Here is a 22287-nt window from a genome sequence, read left to right as displayed (position 1 = left end):
GCCTGATGCAGCAAAGGGCTGACTTCCTTTGTGGCCTGTACAACACTGAACACGTTGGTGCTTTCACAATCACTTTTGAAAAAAAGGTATTTTTGCAACCATTTCTAACATTGCTTATCCAGGAAAGTTCTGTACAGAAGCAGCATTTTGTTTTTATACTATTTTGCTTGATTTTCAATTGGGATGACGTGACTTATCTGATTAGATTCATGTGCTCCCAAAGTCTTTCACTGAACGATACTGCCAATAACTGGGATACGGACTAAAAACATTCTGCCAATATTGCGCCTGAGGATTTATTCTGCACAATTATTTTTGTTTTAAACCAGCTTTATCCTTGACTTCAGATGGAAAACTCCCCATCATTACCTTTTAAAAACGTCTCATCAGTACTGTCTTATAGCAAAAAGCCAAGAAACTTTTATACATAACCTTATTTCCCCTTCTTCAGCTGTGTGCACCTTCTCACACTTCAGCCCTGAATGTTATACTACCGACATAGGCAGGTCTAGTTTGGACTACAATCCTTGATAGTCAAGATGACAAGTACCATTTAATGAAATGCTTCATGTGGAATTAATTATTGAATAAGTCCTTTTTCCAAGCAAGAAACAGGCTGCTACACTTTACACAGCAATTCTTCAATCAACCTTTCATTCACCAAAAAGCCTAAGACTAGATTATGGGTTACCTTCAGTGCAAATCCCAGTGGGAGGAAGAACAACTCTTTCTGAAAAATGAAGTTCAGCATCACTGTACCATTTTCCAGGTAGTGAAGGTTCATGTTTATAGCAGAGTGCTCATCCCTAACACAGTGCATCGATATACCTGCCAAAATGAACAAAAGCAAAGATTCACTTATACAACATAGAAACTATTGACTGCATGCTATCGGGACTACAAAACAAGCATGGTCTTTAATTGCTCCGGATACAGTTTAGATTTCCTTGGGTGGGGGCACTGTTTGGCTCAAAGGCATCGTACTGAGACAGTATGTCACACTTGTAGATAACTGTTTAGAAATGCAAACCCGATTGCTAATGCGAGTTATTACCACAGGCTGATTTTCAGTATTCTGCTTGAAATGAATTAAGAGGTCTCACTTCAGTTCCTACAGGATGGGTATTGATATCATAGCTGGCCCTCTTGCTGGCAGTCTCAAGAGAGAGATCAAGGATTAATCAAAAATAGGGCCGGATTCTCCACTGCCTTCCACTACTTTAGGTCTGATTTGCAAGGTATTTCAGCATGAGGAGTCCCACTGACTTCAGAGGCTATTCACAATCTTAAAACTAAGCACGTGCTGAATCAGGTCATAACCTTTTACACTAGTGCAAAGTGGGTGCAAAATGCTACTGTTGTGATCTGGTATCATTTTATACTCACTGTACAATGTACATGACTCTACAATGTGTAAGGCAGTGTAGATTCGGGCCCGTGGTGACTAAACTACTCTTTTATTACTAGATGTAGCAGCATGGCAAAAGAGTTCAGACTGAACGTAGGGAGACAAACTACAGATCCTGTACCACCATCCTTCTAGATCATACAGTCATTGGGGCAAGGACTGTATTTGTGTGTCTTACAAAGTAGCTTCAAGCTCATTGTCAAAAATGTACCTGTTCAGTGAATAAATATAAACAGTGCATTTTTAATGAGGCAGAACACAATTTATTAAAAACGGGGCGCGTTGATCGTGAGTTTTAATATAAACAACAAGCAGGATTCAAAGGGGAGCCATTACCAATTCTGACACTGAGCCTCACGATGGAGGTAGTGCAGAGTCTATTTTAACTGTGGATAAATCTCTTTACTACCTTCACTTAGTGCAGGGAAAGGAAATTCAGTGTTGCCTACAGCACCAACAGACTTCTGTGTCTATTGGATTGATGTGCTCAGGTTCGTTTCCATCACATCCTGCTCACAATGGAAGATGGACCACCCACAATCAGACAGAATACAATCCAGTATCACTGGATATCGATGGTTCAGATTACAACAGTCAAAAGCCACCAATGCCTTATATAATGTAATTAGCCTTTTATTTTCACAAGCACTAACATTCATCCAGACGTTAAAAGAATTGCTTTTTCCAGCACTGGGCTTCTCCCTTTTCAAGGAATAGAATTTCCCCTCATCTGAGCAGGCTGCCATGTTTATGGTACAGCACAAGTGCATGAACAAAATAGAAAGCAATAACTAAATACAATAAGTCACCTGCTCTTTCTTTTGTTTATTCTCAAGCGACTATCTTACTAAGGTGATGCCCCTAACAAAATCACTACACTTACCATACTGTGTGTAACCAGGGCCTCGGCTTTTCCATTTGGGTCTTATCATTGCAATGGGAAAGTTTCGTCTAGGCATAATCAGCATTCTGATAACTTTTTCTATACCGTTAACTATAAAATAGCCTCCCATTTCCTGACAAGAGAGAAAGTGCTTTAAAAATTAATACACCAAAGTTCAAAGATCTGAGTACAGAGTACCTGTTATACAAGAAACAAAATGGAAGTGAGACAAAATTAGCTCTTATTGGACTGTAAAATACACACCAACTTTTTCTACTACATGGCAAGTTGTATTGGCATGCGCTTGGGATGCATGCATTACTCACACATAACAGGTAAGAACACATTTCGGAGGTCATCCCAAACAAGTGCCAATAAACCTGGCATACTATTATAAGCTCTGTATATTCCATGTATTTTACAAAAATAACTATTTTAGTGGTGTTTAAAAGAATTATTAGGACTATTTCTTGTATCCGTCCACCTGTAAAGCCAGATGCACTAGTTACACTAAGTCCAACTGTAGAGGATGCAGAGAAAATGAGAAGACAAGACAGTAAATTAAAGAAACCTCTAAAATGAGCTATAACTACTTTAGTGTACATGGAAATATCACAATTTAAAAATACCATATCTTGGGCCCTTTCAGAGCTACTACCAAGTACTATCTACTAAGAAGCTAACCTTTCCAAGAGTAAAGTTTCTGTTCTGAGGGATATAAAATATTGGATTTAAAACTTTCCCCTGATCGGAATACTCCCTTTCCCCACACGAGGTCTCTGGCTAGCAAACTGGAGGAAGAAAAGCCCTATTCCACATTTAGAGAAAAGAACATGATCGTGTGTCCAACTGATTTTATTTTAAATGGCAGCTCTTTGAAGCCACCTGAAATATCAGACAAAGCCTCAGGTGAGATGCATGACTGTGCAAAGTACAGGAGAAGTGGCCAAATACACATGATACATGCACATTTATTGCATGGCTTTGCAATTTAGCATGTGCATGACGCTAACATCCAATATAAAAATTAATTCCAGAGAAAATTCTCTTCACCTTTACATGCTTGTTCAAATTACAATGAATGTACAATCAAAGTGAATTATAAAGATGCATGAGACGTGGCTCTGGGCCTGGCAATAACAGGGTATCATTGTAGATTACACGGACTGCAAACAGACTAATTGATCATCCATTTGGTTATTTACTTTGATTGTAAACTGAAAAGAAATATTACACTTTTAATGAAAAATGACAGCACTATAGGGTTCTGTATCCACATATTCAATTTATCAGACAGAGCAGATAAAGCCACAACAGCAAAAGGGAACCCAAAAGTAATGGAGAAGTAAAGTCTATGGTTATGAAGGGGATATGTATCACCCCCAAAGAGCCCTACTGTAAGTCTCACCATCAGCCAGGGCCCCTAGTACCACTGCTTAGCAGTAGCTGGCAGCTAGGGGCAGAGTGAGCTCAAGCCTTGAATTCGAACACCGAGACCAGAGAACAGAAGCAGCCCTGCGTGCCTCCAGAGGAGGGGAAGGATAATTTTCCGGAGGCAGCTGCACATCTGGAAAGTAACATCTAGTACCAGTAATGGTCACTGCCTGTATGAACCTGAGGTACTCCATGAGCTTTTACCTTCTCAAGATGAGGGCTACTGGTATCCCAAAGGGCAAATAACCTGAAGCCACCTTGAGGTCTGAGACTTCTGACCCCAGAGAAACTACACAGAATCTTTATGAATGGTGTAAAATCAGAAAATATGCCAGATTGTGCTTCTAAATAGATATGCTAAAATCCTTCAAGCTAATGTAAAACCCACTTCCCTTGCCACATGGTAAAGAAGATATTCCTGCCCCACCAAAATCCACTGTTACCTCCTCTTCTTCATGGTGTTCAATCAGAGCTCTGGGAGGAAGACTATGCAGATTGCAAAGTTTAGATTTCACCATGATTGGAACATATCCCAGGGACTGTTTAATAATCCCTTTAGGAATGCCATTCACTGACCAGCTGATGTCAGCCTATAGAGAAACAATACATCAAATTATTAGGAAAGTTAAAACACCACAGATAATGATAAAATATAGCTAGCTGTCTTTAGAGAATGAGCTACATTGCAACATTGTATGTTCAATACAAAACCATAAATAGCAAAAAAAATTATACTGTCTGCAAAGAAAACAACAGTAATTAGTTATAATGCATTATATATAAACTATAAGAATAAAGACATACAAATTATATATTATAGTGGATGCATGGTCACGTCTACTACAGTTCAGGTTATGTTGGGACTTCCTTTATAATTCCATTTTTGTTCATTTATAATGTGAATAAAAATTTCCCATGTTTTGTCTGCATGAAGTGAGGATTAAGACTCTGGGGTTGTTTTTCTTTGCAAAGTTTAAACAAAATTACAAAAGTTATGCAAGGATGAACAAAACTCTTACAATGGCGGAATTAAAATACTTTTTTTCCCTACATAACAACTTAGGAAGGTCCTACTGTTATTTACAAACCCCCAAAGTATTAGTGCTTATAATGTTTACAGCCTGGCAGGAGGCAGAACAACAGACTCATAGCATCGGTGTGCTGGTATTTTTAATCTGTATGCAACGTTAATTATGTAAAACTTCACAACAGTTTCACAAAAAAACCCAAGAAGAATTATTTTGTAATAGTGCTATGGCTCCCTCTCCCCGGAAAATCAGATTGCCTGTTCAAGTCTCTTACTGCTGCTGAAGTCATACTGGAATTCCTGTTCCTGTAATGAATTGGAGCTAAAGCATACCAATAAATTGGAGGACAAAATCTCAGATTTCAGTAAGGGGAAAAGATAAATACTTTTTCCCCCTTAAATATACACACATCTGGAAATCTGTCTAACTGCAACTACTCAGGCTACAAAACCAGAGAAAATCAAAAAAATGATCACAGTGGAATTCAGCAGAGGGGTGATGGAATGAATTTAGAGCAACCAGACAAGACAAAAATTGTTATTAGATTCATCTATTCTGTTGATATAGGTAATTCAGGGTCAAAAATTAATTTAAATTAATCTGACACAATCTTCTTAAGCACAAGGAGTTTATGAAGTACAGATGATCTCACGAAGTGTTAGAAAAGTGCATGGTTTAGTAGTCTCAGCAAAGGACTGGGAACCAGGAACTCATGGTCGAAGTCACTGACTTCTATATTGTATTTTTGGGCAAGTCATAACATCTCTATCTGTGAGAAAGGAACAGTATCTATTCCTGCCTCAAACGGCACTGTCAGGGTTAGTTAACTAATGTTCCTAAACTGCCTTATAGATTAAAAAAACCAGGAAGCTAATGATTCTCTTTTGGTCACTGGTCCTGAATTAGTACTCAGAATTTCTTCCTGGTCCACTAAATATCTCTAGGTTGCAAGATGTCACCTTTTAAAAACCACATCCCCCGCGCCTCAATTTCAATTCAGATATCATATTAGTAAGTAATATTTTATGAACCATTAAAAATTAACATTTTGTGCCATTTGAAAGCTGGGATTCAAGCCTTTCATGAGATACAGATTTTGCGGTGTCTGAATGTTCTCAAGTCAGCAATCTCTGTCTATACATGGAAACTGAAATGGGGGAGACCAGAAGCAAGAAAGTTGATTCAGGGTCTAATATGGCTCTCCTCGTACAGCACGCAGGGCTCTTTCCAACGTGACAACTGGGAGAGAGAGCTGTGATATTGCTCTCTAGGGAGTACTGCTGTACACGTCAACAATAGCCCAAAGTCCCACATCAACCTAAACATTAATTAAAAAAAAAAAAAAATCCAGAGAAAGGGAACCCGATGTATTCTACAAAAACAAACTCAGTCTTATCTTGTGCAAGTCTCCCCACTTTCTCCTTGTCTGATATGTCCTATGTATCACACCCAACCTAAATTGCAAACTTCTAGGGTTAAGGACAGCATCTTCATTCTCTCTGCAAAGAGCCACGCACACCTATGACTAAACATATACTGTGACAGATATGGCAACTTGCTACAGTATCTTTGGGAAAATCTTACTGAACTAAATGTAAGTATTTTTGGGTTCAATTGTATTAAATGAACGGCTTATGTATTATTGTGGGCTGGGACTGACTGTTACCTCTTGAGGGAGGAGATGTGAGGCCTCGGGTTTCAAAGGACTATACTGATCATTGTGCCAGACAATAATGGACTTTTGAAACAAGAAGTGTTAAGTGTTTTTCCTGGGAAATATCTGGGAGGAGGTGAATACAAATTCCCCACCTCCGGTTATGCAAACACCCAGTCTTTTGAAGCTACACCCTGAAAAGGGGGCCACTGTCTACAGATCACCAGTTACATGAGGCCAAGATCAAAGGTCCAAGATGTATAAAGGAAAGACTGAACTACTCACGGGTGTTCATAGGTTCTTTTATTGTTCTTAATGTTTTTACCTTAAATGTGCTTGCTTACAAAGACCTGTGTGGTAACTTATAACAGCAGGTGTTTTTTTTTTTTTTTTTTTTTTTTTAGCAGCGATTATGCTGTTCATAGCAAAGTGCAGACACTGACCTATTTAGGTGGTCTGGCTTGCTGAGATATAACAGGGTAGGCAAGCATCTGTGCAGCCTGGAAAAACCCGGGTCAGGAGGGAGAGTGACATGGTCTCTGCCAAAGAGAGGTGATGGGTGAAGAGCCAATAGCCTAGGGTGGGTAACCTTGAGGGACAACGAAGGGGGAATACGGGTACAGTTGCCCTGAACGGTGACATATACAAATATTTCTTTAATAGCTATCAATATCTCTGGTGTTTTCAGGTGTAGAAACAAATGCCAGACATCATTGCAAAGCTGAGACTCATGACTTTCTGGTGGCATAAGGCAATGGTCCTCCAACTTTTTTCATTCTGTAGGCCATTTTGTAAAAGAAAGATCTTCTCACGGCTGTACCTCCTCTACTAACATCCCAGTTCCCCACAGTATGGTTCCCAAAATGTTTCATTCGAAGTTCTACTGGTGATCCATAGAACAGCCGGAGAACATGCGGGAAAAGGCATTTATTTACAAGTTAATGGTTTATAAGCAACTATAGCACATACCAAACAGTGGAAAAGTGTAGTTTTCATTCCCTGAAAGTACTATTCTAACCATTACTACTTACGGTCAGTTTCCCACGATAGGTGCTTCTGCGTCCTCTACATTCTGCTGGGTACACTTTCAGCTCTTTACAGATACTCCCTTTTGGCACCATAGGAGGATTGATGACAGCGCCCACAACTGCCAGAGTGATCCGTTCATTTTTGAAAGCAAACTCCAGAGCAGGAATAGCCTGAAACCCAAAAGAAACTCTGTATGTATAACACATACAAACAACAGTAACAGGAGACTTTATCCAGACATCAGCAGAAAAAGTAATACGGCAAAATACGTTTCCAATAAGTTCTTGGAATGTACTGGGGACACGGTATTGTTTCAGAAAGAGGAGGAAGTAACCTGGGGCAGCCATTTTAAATTTGATTCTGACCAACAGGGAGGAATTAGTTGAGAATCTAAAGGTGCAAAGCAATTTGGGTGAAAGTGATGATAGATTTCATGATTCTAAGGCAAGGAAGGAGCGAGAGCAGCAGAATAAGGACAATGTATTTCAAGAAACACACTTTAACAAACACAGGGAACTGATAGGTAAGTCTTATGGGAAAAGCAACAGAGTCCTGTGGCACCTTATAGACTAACAAATGTATTGGAGCATAAGCTTTCGTGGGTGAATACTCGCGTGCATCTGACGAAGTGGATATTCACCCACGAAAGCTTATGCTCCAGTACATTTGTTAGTCTATAAGGTGCCACAGGACTCTTTGTTGCTTTTTACAGATCCAGACGAACACAGCTACCCCTCTGATACTTGGTCTTATGGGACGAAACTCTAAGGGATAAAAGAATTCGGGAGAAGAGGCAATTTCTCACTGATACAATATTAAATGCACAACTGCCAACTATTCCGATATGAATGAAAGGTAGGAAGAATAGTAAGAGGCCAATATGGGTCCGTCAGGAGCTCTTTAATGACCTGAAAATCAAAAAGGAATCCTACAAAAAGCGGAAACATGGATGAATTGCTAAGAAGTACAAAAGAACAGCACAAGTATGTAGGGAGAAAAGTCAGAAAAGCTAAGATACAAAAAAGAGTTACACCTAGCAAAGGATATAAAGGCAATAAAAAGAGATTCTTTAAATACATTATGAGCAAAAGAAAGACAAAGTGTAGGTCTTCTACTTAGCAGGGAAGGAGAACTAATAGCTGATGGCATCAAAAGAAGACAGTGTTTAATGCCTAATTTACTTCAGTTTTCATTAAAAAGGTTAATAGTGGCCAGATACTCAACACAATTCAAATTAACAGCAAAGAAAACAAGCCAAAATAGGGAAAGAACAGGTTAAAGAATATTTAACTAAGGTAGATGTATTCAAGCGAGCAGAGTCTGATGAAATTCATACTAGGGTGTTTAAGGAACTAGTGGAAGCAATCTCAGAACCGTTAGCAATTCAAGCATTTATGGAGGACAGGTGAGGTCCTAGACAACTGTGGAAGGGCAAGCGTAGTAAATGGCTCACTGTCAAACTGGGAGGGCATATTTGGTAGGGTCCTGCAGGGGTCAGTTCTGTGTTTCACCCACATATTTATTATTGGGGCATTTGGATGAGGTACACCACATATTGTGATAGGTATGTGTAGGAATCATGGCCCTTGAAAGGTGTGTTGTGAGGGTTGTTGATCATCATGGTAGTGCAGATATGTCCACAGGTTTTGCATCTGTTGTTCCGGCAGGATCTGGTGCCACTTTGAGCTAGCGTGTCCTGGTCTGTGTGGATGTTGCTTCTGATGAACTTGGAGAGTTGGGGGGTTGTTTGAAGGCTAGAAGAGGGGGTTCAGGAAAGATTTCTTTCAGGATGGGGTCCCCATACAACCCGAGTATGGATTGTAACTGTTTGATGATAGCCCTTATGGGTTCCAGTGTGGGATCATAGAACTGGAAGGGACCTCGAGAGGTCATCTAGTCCACTCCCCTGGGATGGTAGGTGACAACTAGGGGAGTGCAGTCAAGGGAGATTATTTCGATATTAAATCAGGTTCTCTCAGGTGAAATGGGAATCACTAGGCTCTCAAATGAATTTACACAGAAAAAGGACAAACGACAACAACGCCGCATCACCCGTGGGTGAAGACTGTTCACAACCGTCACTCTATACCTGACCTCTCAGTCGCCATCCTCAAAGGAAACCTGCACAACACCTGCAAACGACAGGCCTGGGAGCTTAAAGTCACAACTTTGCTAGACACTAAAAATGGACTGAACAGAAACACCGGACTTACGGCTTATTACAACAATCTGTAACCCATTAACCACCCCTCACCTCCAGCTTTTCCCCAGGCCTTAGGACTGGAGAGGCGTTAACAGGCCCACTTCACCTTGAATGGTCCCTTGAAATATGTGCTAACTACTGATGCTCAACAATCTGATCCACCTTGTATTTAGCTGTGACGCTCACTTCTCAGAATGAAGCCAAGCCATGTAAACTCGAGGTATCTCTCGCCAACAGAAGTTGGTCCAACAACAGATATTCCCTCACCCACGTGGTCTCTATGATGGCAAATAACCAGCCGAGGAAAATCCTGGCTCATTAAACCACTCCTGTTCTTTGGGCCCGTCAGTGCAACGGCCGCGCAAGAGCAACCCGTCATCGCGTGTATTTCAAAAGGTGGTTGTCCAGACGCTGCTTGCAAGGACACTCAGCCGGCATGGACCAGAAACCGACTTAAGACTTGTCTACAGAAAGAGCCAGCGCCTGGCGAGCTGGGGTGTAAAGCTACAGTGCATTAGCCAGCCGCAAGCGCTCTGCCTTCGTGTCCCCTGTTACCAGGCACCAGCCCTTCCCTCGTGTGCACGGACCTGCTCCCCCTTCACACCCCGCCGCTCTCTCCCGCCCCCATCCAGCCTCCTCCTACATGCCCCCCAGCGCCCTCCCTGTCCCCTCCCCCCAGCGCCCTCCCTGCCCCCCTGCAAGGCCTCCCGTCCCCTTCTTGCCCTGTCCCCCAGTCCCCTCCGTTTCCCCTACATTCCTGCACCACATCCCCTCCCCCTCCTGCACTGCCCCCCAGCCCCCCCATCCCTCCTACATCCCTGCCCCCCAGCCCCCTCCCTGTCCCCTCCCCCCAGCGCCCTCCCTACCAGGCCTCCCGTCCCCCTCCTACCCTACCCCCCCAGCTCCCTCCCTGTCACCTGCCCTGCCTCCCAGCCCCCTCCTGCCCTGTCCCCTCCGTTTCCCCTACATCCCTGCACCACATCCCCCCATCCCTCCTACATCCCTGCCCTCCAGCGCCCTCCCTGTCCCCCTACATCCCTGTCCCCCGCACCGCCTCCCAACCCCCCGTCCCTCCTACATCCCTGCCCCCCAGCGCCCTCCCTGCCCCGCCCGCGCTCCCCACCTGCACGGCCCGGTGCAGCCCCTCGCCCACGGCCAGGTTGAAGGACTCGATGTGGGCCCGGGTCAGCTCCTGCAGGGCCGGGCACTGCTGCTCGCGGGGCCGCCCGTAGCCGGGCGCCGTCAGGGGCGCGAGGCTGGGCCCCTCGGGGAGGCTCCGCCACTTCACCACCGCCGCCATGCTGCACCGCGCCGCCTCGACAGCTCCCGGCCTGCCCCGCGCGGCCCAACCGACCCGGCGCTTCCACGCGCCGCTTCCGGGATCCGGCCCCGCCCCCCGGGCCGCGCGCGCCGCGCAACCAACCCCCAGCCCCGTGGGCTTCAGGGCAACCGTTACCCCCCCGTCACACCCCCTCAGCGCTACCCCCCTCGTCACACCCCCACAGGGCCCTCAGCGCTACCCCCCCCCCGGCTCTCAGCACAACCGTTACCCCCCCGTCACACCCCCTCAGCGCTACCCCCCTCGTCACACCCCCACAGGGCCCTCAGCGCTACCCCCCCCCCGGCTCTCAGCACAACCGTTACCCCCCCGTCACACCCCCTCAGCGCTACCCCCCTCGTCACACCCCCACAGGGCCCTCAGCGCTACCCCCCCCCCGGCTCTCAGCACAACCGTTACCCCCCCTCGTCACACCCCCTCAGCGCAACCGTTACCCCCCGTCACACCCCCACAGGGCCCTCAGCGCAACCGTTACCCCCCGTCACACCCCCTCAGCGCTACCCCCCTCGTCACACCCCCTCAGCGCAACCGTTACCCCCCGTCACACCCCCACAGGGCCCTCAGCGCAACCGTTACCCCCCGTCACACCCCCTCAGCGCTACCCCCCTCGTCACACCCCCACAGGACCCTCAGCGCTACCCCCCCCCCGGGCTCTCAGTGCAACCGTTACCCCGCCTCGTCACACCCCCTCAGCGCTACCCCCCTCGTCACACCCCCACAGGACCCTCAGCGCTACCCCCCCCCCCCGGGCTCTCAGTGCAACCGTTACCCCGCCTCGTCACACCCCCTCAGCGCTACCCCCCTTCATCACACCCCACAGGGCCCTCAGCGCTACCCCCCCCACCCTCATCCAGCTCCCACAGGCCCCAAAGCAACCCCCCTCCCCACCTCCATCCACTCACCCCAGGCCTTCAGCGTTACCCATCTCACCCCCAGGGCTCTCAGAGCAACCCCCCCCCCCACAGGGCCCTCACTGCTACCCCCCCCTCCTAACCACAGCGCTCCCCTGCTCCATCCACCCCCCCTCCCCACCCCACCCAACCCCCACAGGGCCCTCAGTGCTACCCCCCCCTCCTCCTCACCACAGCGCTCCCCTGCTCCATCCACCCCCCCTCCCCACCCCACCCAACCCCCACAGGGCCCTCAGTGCTACCCCCCCCTCCTCCTCACCACAGCGCTCCCCTGCTCCATCCACCCTCCGCAGGACCCTCAGCACAACGCTACCCCCCCCCCCATCCCCAGGGCACTCAGCACAGCATTACCCTGCTCCTCACCTCCATCCGCCCCCCTCCCCACCTGGCTCTCAGTACAATGCCCCCCACAGGGCTCTCAGAGCTACCCCCTCCCCACCTACCATATGGCCCTTAGCGTGCCCCCCCCCTTGCCCCCACAGGGCTCTCAGAGCAGCCACGCCTCACCATGCTCCATTTATTTATACAGAGCAGCACAGCTTCACCAGGAGATTGAGGGGATTTCCCCCCACACACATTAAAGTATCCCCGAGAAGCTTTGGAAAATGTCACCCCTCAAGGCTTTGTGCCCTTGGCTAGGCTAGTTCCCAGCAGCAGTAGAGCTGCTAGTGAGCATATCTATTTTGAAGTGTTTCCCCTCTATTTACCCCTCAACACGATATCCACTTGGAAGACTTGAAAAGCTTCTTCATGAACGTAAAGGCGAGCAGCTTGCTTAGCTAGACTCCCTGCCCATCTGTGGTTGCCTCTTTGTATAGTTATTCACAAAGAAAAAAACAGGTAAGATTCTCTCTCTTTAATTGTTATTCAGGACAGAGTTGAATACAAATGTCAGAGAACCATGCACGGCTCACAAATCCTGTGAGACACATACATACACACACATCATGATAGTAATTTGAAAACACAAACTAAAGATCTATATGATGTAACTTCAGGAGCTCTTTATGTATGCTACAGTGATCGTTACAGATCCTTTCAACGTTATGGTTTTTCACAGACTATTTTAGCTGACATTGATAATGGAACATTATTAACAACTCTGACTTATTGCACAGTGTTTTCCTCTTAGCAGAGAACAATGCTTAGAGAACAAGAAATGCATTGACCATACACACGCATGCAGTCCTGAAGGGGCTTGATTACAATGTGATACAGAAGTTTGACCTCCTTAATGAAGCTGGTTTCTTAGACAGCATCAGCATTTTCCTCATTGTTTGACTGTTGTGGTCAGCCTCTGAAATGGACTGGGAGCACATTACAGTTGTAGCACAATCACAATGAATTTTAAAATGGGGATTTCCCCCTATCCTGTATGAGACAAGCCACAGACAAACTGAAAACTTCCAGGATTCCAGTTCCATGAGGCCCTGATTCAGAGAGCCCATGTCTGAAATCCTTCTCATGACTGACACAAAAGGATACAATGCATCAGACTAGGCACCCATCACATTCTGTAGGGTGGTATGCATCATCTTGAAAAGCAGCACCCATCTCTTTCCAGAGCTCATTAACAAGCAAGGCCTTTTCAAATAAACTTTTATAGGACTTAAGTTAGAAAATGTAATTTTTGCAATTTCTTTTAAAAAGTTCATGATCTTAACTTAAAATTACACACAAGTATACAATGTTCTAACTCTTCAATCAAAAACAAGTCCCTTACAGAAAGACATTTTGGTAGTTGGACAAAATACATTTCCTTAGTGCGAGCACCCAGTATTTTAGAAACCAGTTACCTTTCTGCTGTTTTCTCTCGGCAATTACTACCACCATGGAAGATAGAAAAATATTTTATATTTCAAATATAAGTAGGGTATAAAGGATGGGGAAATAGGTTACACACTGTTCTTCTGCTGTAATAAATGCCTCCTCCCCTCCCCCCAGTATTATTGTCAGTTAATGAACCTTGCAGAATTCTGAGAAAAGGCCTTTTGAAGAATATGGCAAACCAGTCAGCAATTTGGCAACCTGATAATCATCTTTAAAAAGGGTGAGAAAAGTTAAACAGGTATTGTGTGAATAATCAGATCATCACTAAACAGAATTCAGTTAGTTTGGAATATAGTGAAACCCCTTAGGCCGTGGCTAAACTCTAAACTCCAAAGCGGTGCTGTGGGAGCACTCCCGCGGCAGCGCTTTGAAGTGCGAGTGCGGTCGCATGCCAGCGATGGGAGAGAGCTCTCCCAGCGCTGCAGGTACTCCACCTCCCCGAGGGGATTAGTCTACAGCACTGGGGCACTGTTTACACTGGTGCTTTACAGCGCTGTAACTTGCTGTGCTCAGGGGGGTCTTTTTCACACCCCTAAGCGAGAACGTTGCAGCGCTGTAAAGTGCCAATGTAGCTATAGCCTTAGTTTAAGACTTTTGATTGATGCAAGAGATCATCAACTGGAGGTCTATTATAACCAACCTCAAGGTCAAACAAATATGTACCTGAAACTCTACACGTGAATACATTAAATTGGTTGCTTAAAACAAAAGGAAGCTGGTTGGTGCAGATTTGACTGGAAATGCGGGGCTCCCCATTCTGATGTCCAGAGTTAACTGTGGCTCTACAGTGGCAGAATTTGTCCCAAAGGCAGCAAGCAGGTGCTCTAGGGTGGCAGGGCATTACATACACTGCAATGTATGTTCCAACTTTTATTTCCTCCTAGACTCAAGAAATCTAAGGAGCCCAAACTTGAAAACAGGACAAAGTCAACGGTAATGTTCACGGTGAGATGGGCTGATAGACTGAAGTTTGACAATACCATCAAATAATATCAAGAGGTCATCTTTCCAAGACAGGGAATCTGTGCAGTGAGAACGTAAACTATTGAGCTAGTCATCACCCAGTACCTATCAATGACAGGACTACAGACTGATACAGAAATGGTCCAGAACACTGCCATACAGTGCCACTGTAAATGCAGTACTGGGCCACTGCTGTATAACAAGGGGGAGCGGTTCTTCATTTGTGGGGAGGAGGGGAGCTATGTTCGTGCAGTTGATCTGTCCCATAAACATTGGGGCTGTCAAGGATTAAGATTATCCCAATCTCATCCCAGCTAACTGCACTGGGATGGCTCTGTCAGGTAGCTAGACAGCGGGGGAGTCTGTGCTGTTTTCCTCCCACTGTAAAATAATGGGCACAGAGGACAGTCCCTAGCTGCTCAGCAGGTAACCCCAGTGAAGCTGCACATCCTGACAGCAAGTAAGCTCTCTCTCTCTGCCTTTCCCACACCTGAACGACAGTAGTCCCATGATTACTGTTACCCGATTGCACGGCTCATCCCGGGACCATCAAACCAGGGTGGGAGGAGGCTGCCTGGAGTCACTGCAGCATGATGGATCGCTCACACTATGCCAGCGGTTTTGCTCTAGCAGTCTCTCCTAGGAGCACAGCACACATCTTGCTTACAAGAGCATGTTTGGAGAAGGGTTCTACTGCCCCAGCGAGCTGGACTCACCCTACGCAGCTATTCTCCTTTATGTATACATCCTATACAAACAAGTTCCCGATAGGAACACAGCTACTGAACTTTTACTAATTCTTAATGGTGACCTGAAAAGGAAGAAAATGTCAACTGCCTCAGGGCTTGTGCCTTTTCTTCACTTCTTTATGATGTACAAAAGGCCTAAGACCTTTAAGATCCCCCCTTCCCCAAGTTATTTTATACATTCCAGCCCAGTCTTAACTGGCTAACCAGCTAGTCAAATTTTGGTATCACAAGAGCCAAGAGTGAAAGCTGAGAGGGGGGAGTGTTTTAGTTTAAACTCTTTTTTAGTTCATACCTATTTTACTTCCATGTCTGATAAACATTCTTGATAAAGGACATCTGTTAGCCCTTGTCTTCACTGGGAAAAATGAGAGTGTTGAAACAGGTTAGCTAACACATTAAAATCTGAGTGCAGGCAAAGCATGTGTGGTTTTAATACATTCTGGTGAGGCAAATTCTAGGGGGTAACCTGGGGGTTACTTTGACCAGCTAACATGTGGTAAAGCTACAACTTGCTTTGTCTGCACTAGGATTTTAACACAGGTTATCTAACATGGGCTTACCACCTCCCCACCTTTTTTCTACTGTAGCCATAGCCTTTGTCCAAACCACCATCCCTCTTCGATGAATGAGAGCTCACAGTACACATCCTCCAACACCAAACTGACATTCCTGCTATTTGTAAAGGTAAAAACATGCACAAAGCCAAACCCCACCACAGGTTTCAGGACCACTTCCTCTACATCAGGAAAAAACCCAGTTTTTAAAGTCATCACTTTCAATTAAAGTCACCTTTGATTTTCATTTGACTGACTGGTATTAGCCAGATGGCTTTTAATTTGCACTTCACTCTCTAGCTACTACTGCGATCAGTGAAATGGAAATAAAAGGTGACCTAAAAAGAACTTTTTAAAATTTGGACTTGTGCCTTTTTTTTGCTTCTTCATGAACTCAATGAGAGCTGCTGGGAGCTCAGCTCTATTGAAAAATCAGGCCCCTTATTTAGGTGCCTCTACATGGACGTAGGACCCTAATTTAGACATCCACTTTTGGAACTTCTACCCCCCCACACACATGTGAGCTCACTGTACACACAATTAGAGCCGTCTTCCTTGTGAACTTCTGGAATACAATATTTCAACCACTTGATAGTTCAAATGCACATTACATCTGCCATCAAATTTTCACAAATATTTATATACAACACTTGAGCTCATTTCACACTTATTGCTTAAGAGAAGTTTGCACAGCAGCAGCACACTTATGTGATGGTGGCAATCTTCTGGCCACTGGATTTTGACAGCCCTATATATAACTCCAGTACCTGGGAGTCCATAACAGATTACACTAACAGGGGCATACATTTCAAATATTGACTGATGTTTTAATGATAGAGCCCGAGTCCTTATTAGGCTTGTAGTCACATGAGTTAGGATTATCCAACATCCCCCACTGAGGCTTTCTGTGGGTTCATTTCAGTACAAACCCTGTCCGTCCCCCTCATGGGCTTCCTGGCCACCCCAGTAACGGAGACTTCAAGTTAATTTTTAAAATCATTTTTCCTTCTTTTTCTGCAGCTGTGAAAACCCAACTCAAATCACCTGGCTACTCCTATTGAAAAACAGAATTCCTGGCCTTACACTGCCCCTCTGCCAAGCAAGGTAACTGGACTCTTGACAGTGAGCTCAGGCATCCCCATACAAGTCCTAGGGGAGGTCTACACTATGGCAGGGATCTATGCTGAGATCGACCCACCGGCAGTCCATTTAGCGGGTCTAGTAAAGACCCGCCAAAGCAACGGCAGGTCGCTCTCCAGTCGACCCCTGCACTCTACCTCCCACCCCCGACGAGAAGAGTAAGGTAAGTCAACAGGATGCAGTGTAGATCCCACGGTAAGTCAACCTTAGGTACGTCGACTACAGTTACATTATTCACGTAGCTGGAGTTGCGTAGCATAGGTCGACTTACTGCAATAGTGTAGACATAGCCCTAGAATAAGGCCTGTTCTTTGCCAGCTGATATAAGGAAAGAATGCTATTCAGCCAAGGAATCTTTACTGATGTTTTCTATCTCACCTGCAGTCTGGCTTGATGTACAGATGATGTTCAACTGGCGTTACAGCAGAAAACTCACACCAATTGAAACGACCTCTGCAGCTTCAATGCTAGATTGCAGAGATCTGCAGAAAAGCAGCAATGGTGTGAAGAGTTTTGAAGTTATTTACTTGCTGTAAATAAATGAAGCCAGCAAGAGCATGAAGCCCTTTGGCAGAAGGGATGCGGGGGACAATCTGACAGCCACCTGGCCAAAGTTTTCAAATAGACAAACTTTTAAGCTGAGTGGCTGAGTCTGTCCCCAAATCTAGCTGTTCTGGATCGAAATAATTAAGGTATGGAACAGAAACTTCCCCAGTGTGCTCTAGCAATGAGATTTAAAGTTCCGTACACCTCACAGAAATGCTTCTGTCTCTCCCTTTGCTATAGAGCCAAGATTTACGAACACCAGTGACTTGGCAAAGTAGGACAGGTTCATTCATTCACAGAGCTCTACACTGGTAACAATTCAGAGATGGGAAATCTCAGCCCTAAGTCGAAGTAAGTGTGTAAGAGTGCTCAGACATGTCACTGGAGGGAAAAATTATACTACTTAACTCAATGCTTATTAAACTCAGCCAATCAGAAGCTTGGAACCTCCTAAAGGTGGCGTTTTTTTTGTAGCAGGAGCCACTTTTCTTTAGCTTGGGTCACCGTCATTAATGTAAGTATCCTCAACCCAAAGCAACTGTCAGAGACAACAGAACGTAGTTCTGTTCCGACCAGCAGAGCCAGAACTCTTGCTGGATTTGATTCAGGTGCAGATGTCAGTGTTCCTCAACAGTGTCCTGTGTGGAGCATGCACCACACAAGAGAAATCCTTCCTCTAAACAATTCTCTCATGCCTTTCCGTATCAGATTCTGCTTCTTGCTCAGTCATGCACACTTGTTTGTTAGGAAGCTGCCGCATTTCACTGACCTTTTAAAATATGTAGAAAAAAAATCTAATCATAGAACTAAAATATGCTAGGATGCAACATGCAATGCATGTAGGAGAACTGCAGCATCTCAGTATTGAAAATGCATAATAGCTTATAGAAATCTTACTGGTTTCCTTAAAAAAGGGGATCTTGTTAGCATTAGTCATTTGCAGACACAGACTATTACTTCTTAAGCACTAAGATTAAATTTAAAATTCGACCTCTCTATTCCTACTGAAAATTCCCAACACACTGTATTGCAATACGGAACACACTTACGATCTATAGTACCCAGTTTGCTACTAGGGACCCCACTGTGTTCTACAAGAGACACAGCCAACCTATTTAGGTTAAAAATTGTAACTTAAAGGGGCTGTTTATGATGTGGGGAATGTTCCCAGGATTTCACATAACTATTTAGGTTATACTTAAAAAATGTGAGTTTCTACATTCACTGACCTAACATTTTTTTTTTAAAAGGTTATCACAATATAACAACGCAATATGCAACAAGAGTTTCCCTGCTGTTCTACAGCAGCACCAGCTGATCATCAAATGCTTTCCCCAAGAGGTGAGCCTATTTCTACTGGCTGATGATGCTTGGGGTAAAAAGCACAGCCATGTTTTGGTGGGGCTGACTCGTAAGTGCTGAAAAATGCCATGTGAGGCCAATGGGGAGAGAGAAAACTGGTTGGGTTGAAAGGCTTTTATTTTCAACCCTCCGAGCCATTACAATAAGATGGAGAGTTAAAAGATGTACATAAGCAGCTCTTCAAGAGGCTGCCAAGGTCCCTTGGCGTTCTTTTGGTTAACAAAAATGAAGGGATTCAAAGCATAAAAGCTGAAAAAAGAGCTGAACTAAGATCATTTGAATGCCCCTCTGAACAAGCCTTCCAAGAAAGTCAGACTCTGTTACAGCAATGGGCTCAACAAGAGTGTCAACCTGGACTCCCTAAAAACTGCAGATCAGTGGGAGAGGGGCTCAGTATTTGTTTTCTAGGGGTTCCAACTGCATCAGACTGACGGACAACCGATTCAGATCTCATTAGACAATGGATACAAGTAAGTAAAACCTCCTTCAACCCCTAGGCTACTTCATCGCACTAGATACAGTACCTTCAGTAGTGCCACTTTTGCCATATTGTTACTGGGTGTTTCGCTAGCTGATTTTAAAACCGACTTTAAATTCATTTTTTCTTCGTTTACACATCCCACAAAATAAGACCGCTTTTCACCTCTACACAAATGGAGCAGGAACAAAAAGGAGTTACCTATTGGGGACTGAGCTAAGGCACTAAAACTGCAGCAGGTGATGAACCAAGAAACCCACATCGATGGTACTCTTCATTAAATTGACTTATTAAAAAACAAAACAAAACAAAAAAAAGGAAAAAAGGTTTCTTTTTAGAAAAGGACGAGATAATACAATATTATTGTATCCCTGGTTTTTTTTAAACATTATTTTGCTGTTCTCCCAGAGAGATTTGCTTCAGTTATTAAAGTCACATGAGCTGTTTCCAAAGCAAAGTTTGGTGAAACACAGGCAGAGTTGTCTGAACAACTTTGGCTCATCCTGGACTCTCCTTGGAAGCCTTCTTTTATTTATATTTTCCTCGTGAATTTCCAAAAAGTTGTCTCTTTCTCCTCCTTTTTGGCATGATACTAAAGTCAGTGATCCAAGAGCCTTCCCTCAGAATCGATACACGGCAGCTCTTCCATGTGTGTCGCTAAGATGGTCATGTTGTCATCACAGCTTCATAAATATTGATGGCTGGCTCTGCTTTTGCACTATGTCACTGAGGGGAAAGACACTAGAGATGGCTACATCCACTATACCTTGGCAAAGTTCTGCATAAAGTTTCCTAGAAGATAAGAGAAAAATCAGAATGAAATATTTTTAACAGGGAAAGAGTAACATGTTGAACATTCTTTACCCTCATTCAAGTTTTCCCAGCAGCAGTTATACAGTCTTGCCATTAGTATAAATACCCCTTTCCCTTCTAGCTTCTTCTCTCACCACCCTGGAGGCTGCTCATCCCTTTTACTATACTTCTCCCTCCATCTCAGCAAAGATGGAATCATAAATCCATGCCTTCTAGTAGCTATTGCAATGGACTACAGGATCACATTAGTGGGTAGTTCTACATTTATTTACTGTCAGAACAGATTATAGAACAAAAGCAGTAGAGACAACTTGAAACATTAAACTGAAGCACAAGACTTTTTGGGGGGGAAAAAACTACTGATCTTCATAATTACGTGAGACTCAAATTATTGTGTAGCACACTGAATTAATTCTATTTATAATAGAAAATGTTCCTGCCAAACCTATGGTAGGTATTAATCCTGGCCTTAGATACAGATGTGCAGCTCAAGTCTAAGCCAGTGGGACTTTCTCATGTTTATCTGAGAGCAGAGTTCCACCCTAAATCATGAGATACGTAGACTCCATTAATTCTGCAGTAGTAAGAAAACCTAGCAAAAAGAGCTCCATGTCATGTGCTTTCAGGTCTCCTCATCTGATACAAAATGGGCAGAGAAGAGTAAAGCCAACTTGGTGGAGATCTCTGCTGCCAAAAGTAAACCCCAATTCAGGGACCATATCAGTCCTGCAGAAGACATCTAGCACATTTGTGGAAGAGTCCAGAGCAGGTGCACCCCCCCATCCCAGTCATGTAATTCTGATGCCTCAGTATTGCAAAGAAACAGGGTAGGAGGATGCAACAGCAAATGGGGTTTGCTGGCGTGGCACTGCATAGGGATTTCAACTCTTTGGCAGAGTTAGTTGTGCTTCGTCACAGTAAGTTTCATGAAGCTGGTATTCATCAACATACATTATCAGCACCAGCCAAGGGGCACTGTCAACAGAGATCAAGGTAGGCTCATTCCAAAGAGGGTAGAGACTAATGGAAAAGTAAAGCAACCTAAGATCAGTCTAGTATAATTGTTCTCTCTCTCTTGCACACAGTTTATGAAACGCACACAATTTCTCCAAGCATCAAACTCAAAACCAATGATATTCTGAGCAGCGTTTTGCTGTTTTTACAAAATAAATTTTAAAAAGGGGACAAACTAATCTCTGGCATAGCAACAATGGCCTTTGTTCAACTAGGCCTACCTTCTGATGAGAGGAGAAGCCTTATCTGTCGGGCAACGTGAGACAGAACAACCAGACAAACTTCAGTCTAGCGAACAGCATCAATATTTGATAAGGTATTTTAACTTAGCATGAGCTACACAGCTAAGACTGCCCAGGTTAGACAGCTCTAGACTTTCCTATATTTACTGACATAGGATGCTATGGCACTATCAATACATCTAGTGTCAGTTAGTTACAATACTAGGAGCTGAAAGTCTGGGCTGCTGGATGGGTGTAATTTGTAAAGTCACGTGTAAAAAAGCAGAAAGTGTCTGAGAACATAAAAATTGGACAGTGATAGACTGCAAAATCCGGTGACAATTGAACCTGGTTATATTCTGAAGAGCTCTCATCCATGCTTGTAGCAGTGCCCATCGCTTCACACTGACTCTACAAAGATAACAGGCTTCAGGGTAACAGAGTGACATTCCTGGATCTTATACATTGCATACAAGGACTAATGCACGACTGCCATATTGGTGGAATATTCATCTGTTTCAATAATGCAGATTTTTTTCTTCATCCCTGGTGACTGTCACTGTCCTAAAACAAATAAGGCAATTTCTGTTGAAGATGTACTGTAACGGGGCTGGAAATAACAGAGGCTGAGATGTTTTTTCCTACCAAGGCCTTCTTTACCAGAATTAACAAGGTCTTTTCACCTGTGCAACTGGCTCAGCATACCTTCAGCTTCCAGATTCTCTCTC

General features: G+C 44.4%; 2 protein-coding genes and 1 long non-coding RNA gene across 4 annotated transcripts in view; 1 reads left to right on the top strand and 2 right to left on the bottom strand.

Moving 5' to 3' along the window:
• Nucleotides 1–10967, bottom strand: part of POLR1B (RNA polymerase I subunit B) — a 32252-nt gene extending 21285 nt beyond the window's left edge. The window contains exons 1-5 of one of the 2 annotated variants that reach the window (XM_054024577.1): nt 10763–10967; nt 7439–7606; nt 4169–4315; nt 2292–2424; nt 692–828 (exon numbers count right to left, since the gene is read on the bottom strand). In XM_054024577.1, the coding sequence (XP_053880552.1) occupies nt 692–828; nt 2292–2424; nt 4169–4315; nt 7439–7606; nt 10763–10939 (762 nt within the window). In that variant the 5' untranslated portion in view covers nt 10940–10967. Of the gene's footprint in view, nt 1–691; nt 829–2291; nt 2425–4168; nt 4316–7438; nt 7607–10762 lie in introns of those variants that run through there. The other variant, XM_054024578.1, reaches the window with a different exon arrangement.
• A 1763-nt stretch (nt 10968–12730) lies between these two features.
• Nucleotides 12731–22287, bottom strand: part of TTL (tubulin tyrosine ligase) — a 35592-nt gene continuing 26035 nt past the window's right edge. Inside the window, exon 7 of the mRNA XM_054021578.1 lies at nt 12731–20303. Coding sequence (XP_053877553.1) covers nt 20189–20303 — 115 coding nt within the window. The 3' untranslated portion in view covers nt 12731–20188. The remainder of the gene's footprint in view (nt 20304–22287) is intronic.
• Nucleotides 18924–22287, top strand: part of LOC128833601 (uncharacterized) — a 23238-nt gene continuing 19874 nt past the window's right edge. The window contains exon 1 of the long non-coding RNA XR_008444290.1: nt 18924–19012. This is a non-coding gene — a long non-coding RNA (uncharacterized LOC128833601). The remainder of the gene's footprint in view (nt 19013–22287) is intronic.

The sequence above is a fragment of the Malaclemys terrapin genome, chromosome 3 (assembly GCF_027887155.1).
Source record: "Malaclemys terrapin pileata isolate rMalTer1 chromosome 3, rMalTer1.hap1, whole genome shotgun sequence".
NCBI classification, from domain to species: Eukaryota; Metazoa; Chordata; order Testudines; family Emydidae; genus Malaclemys; species Malaclemys terrapin.
This window is presented reverse-complemented; position numbering and strand designations above follow the sequence as displayed.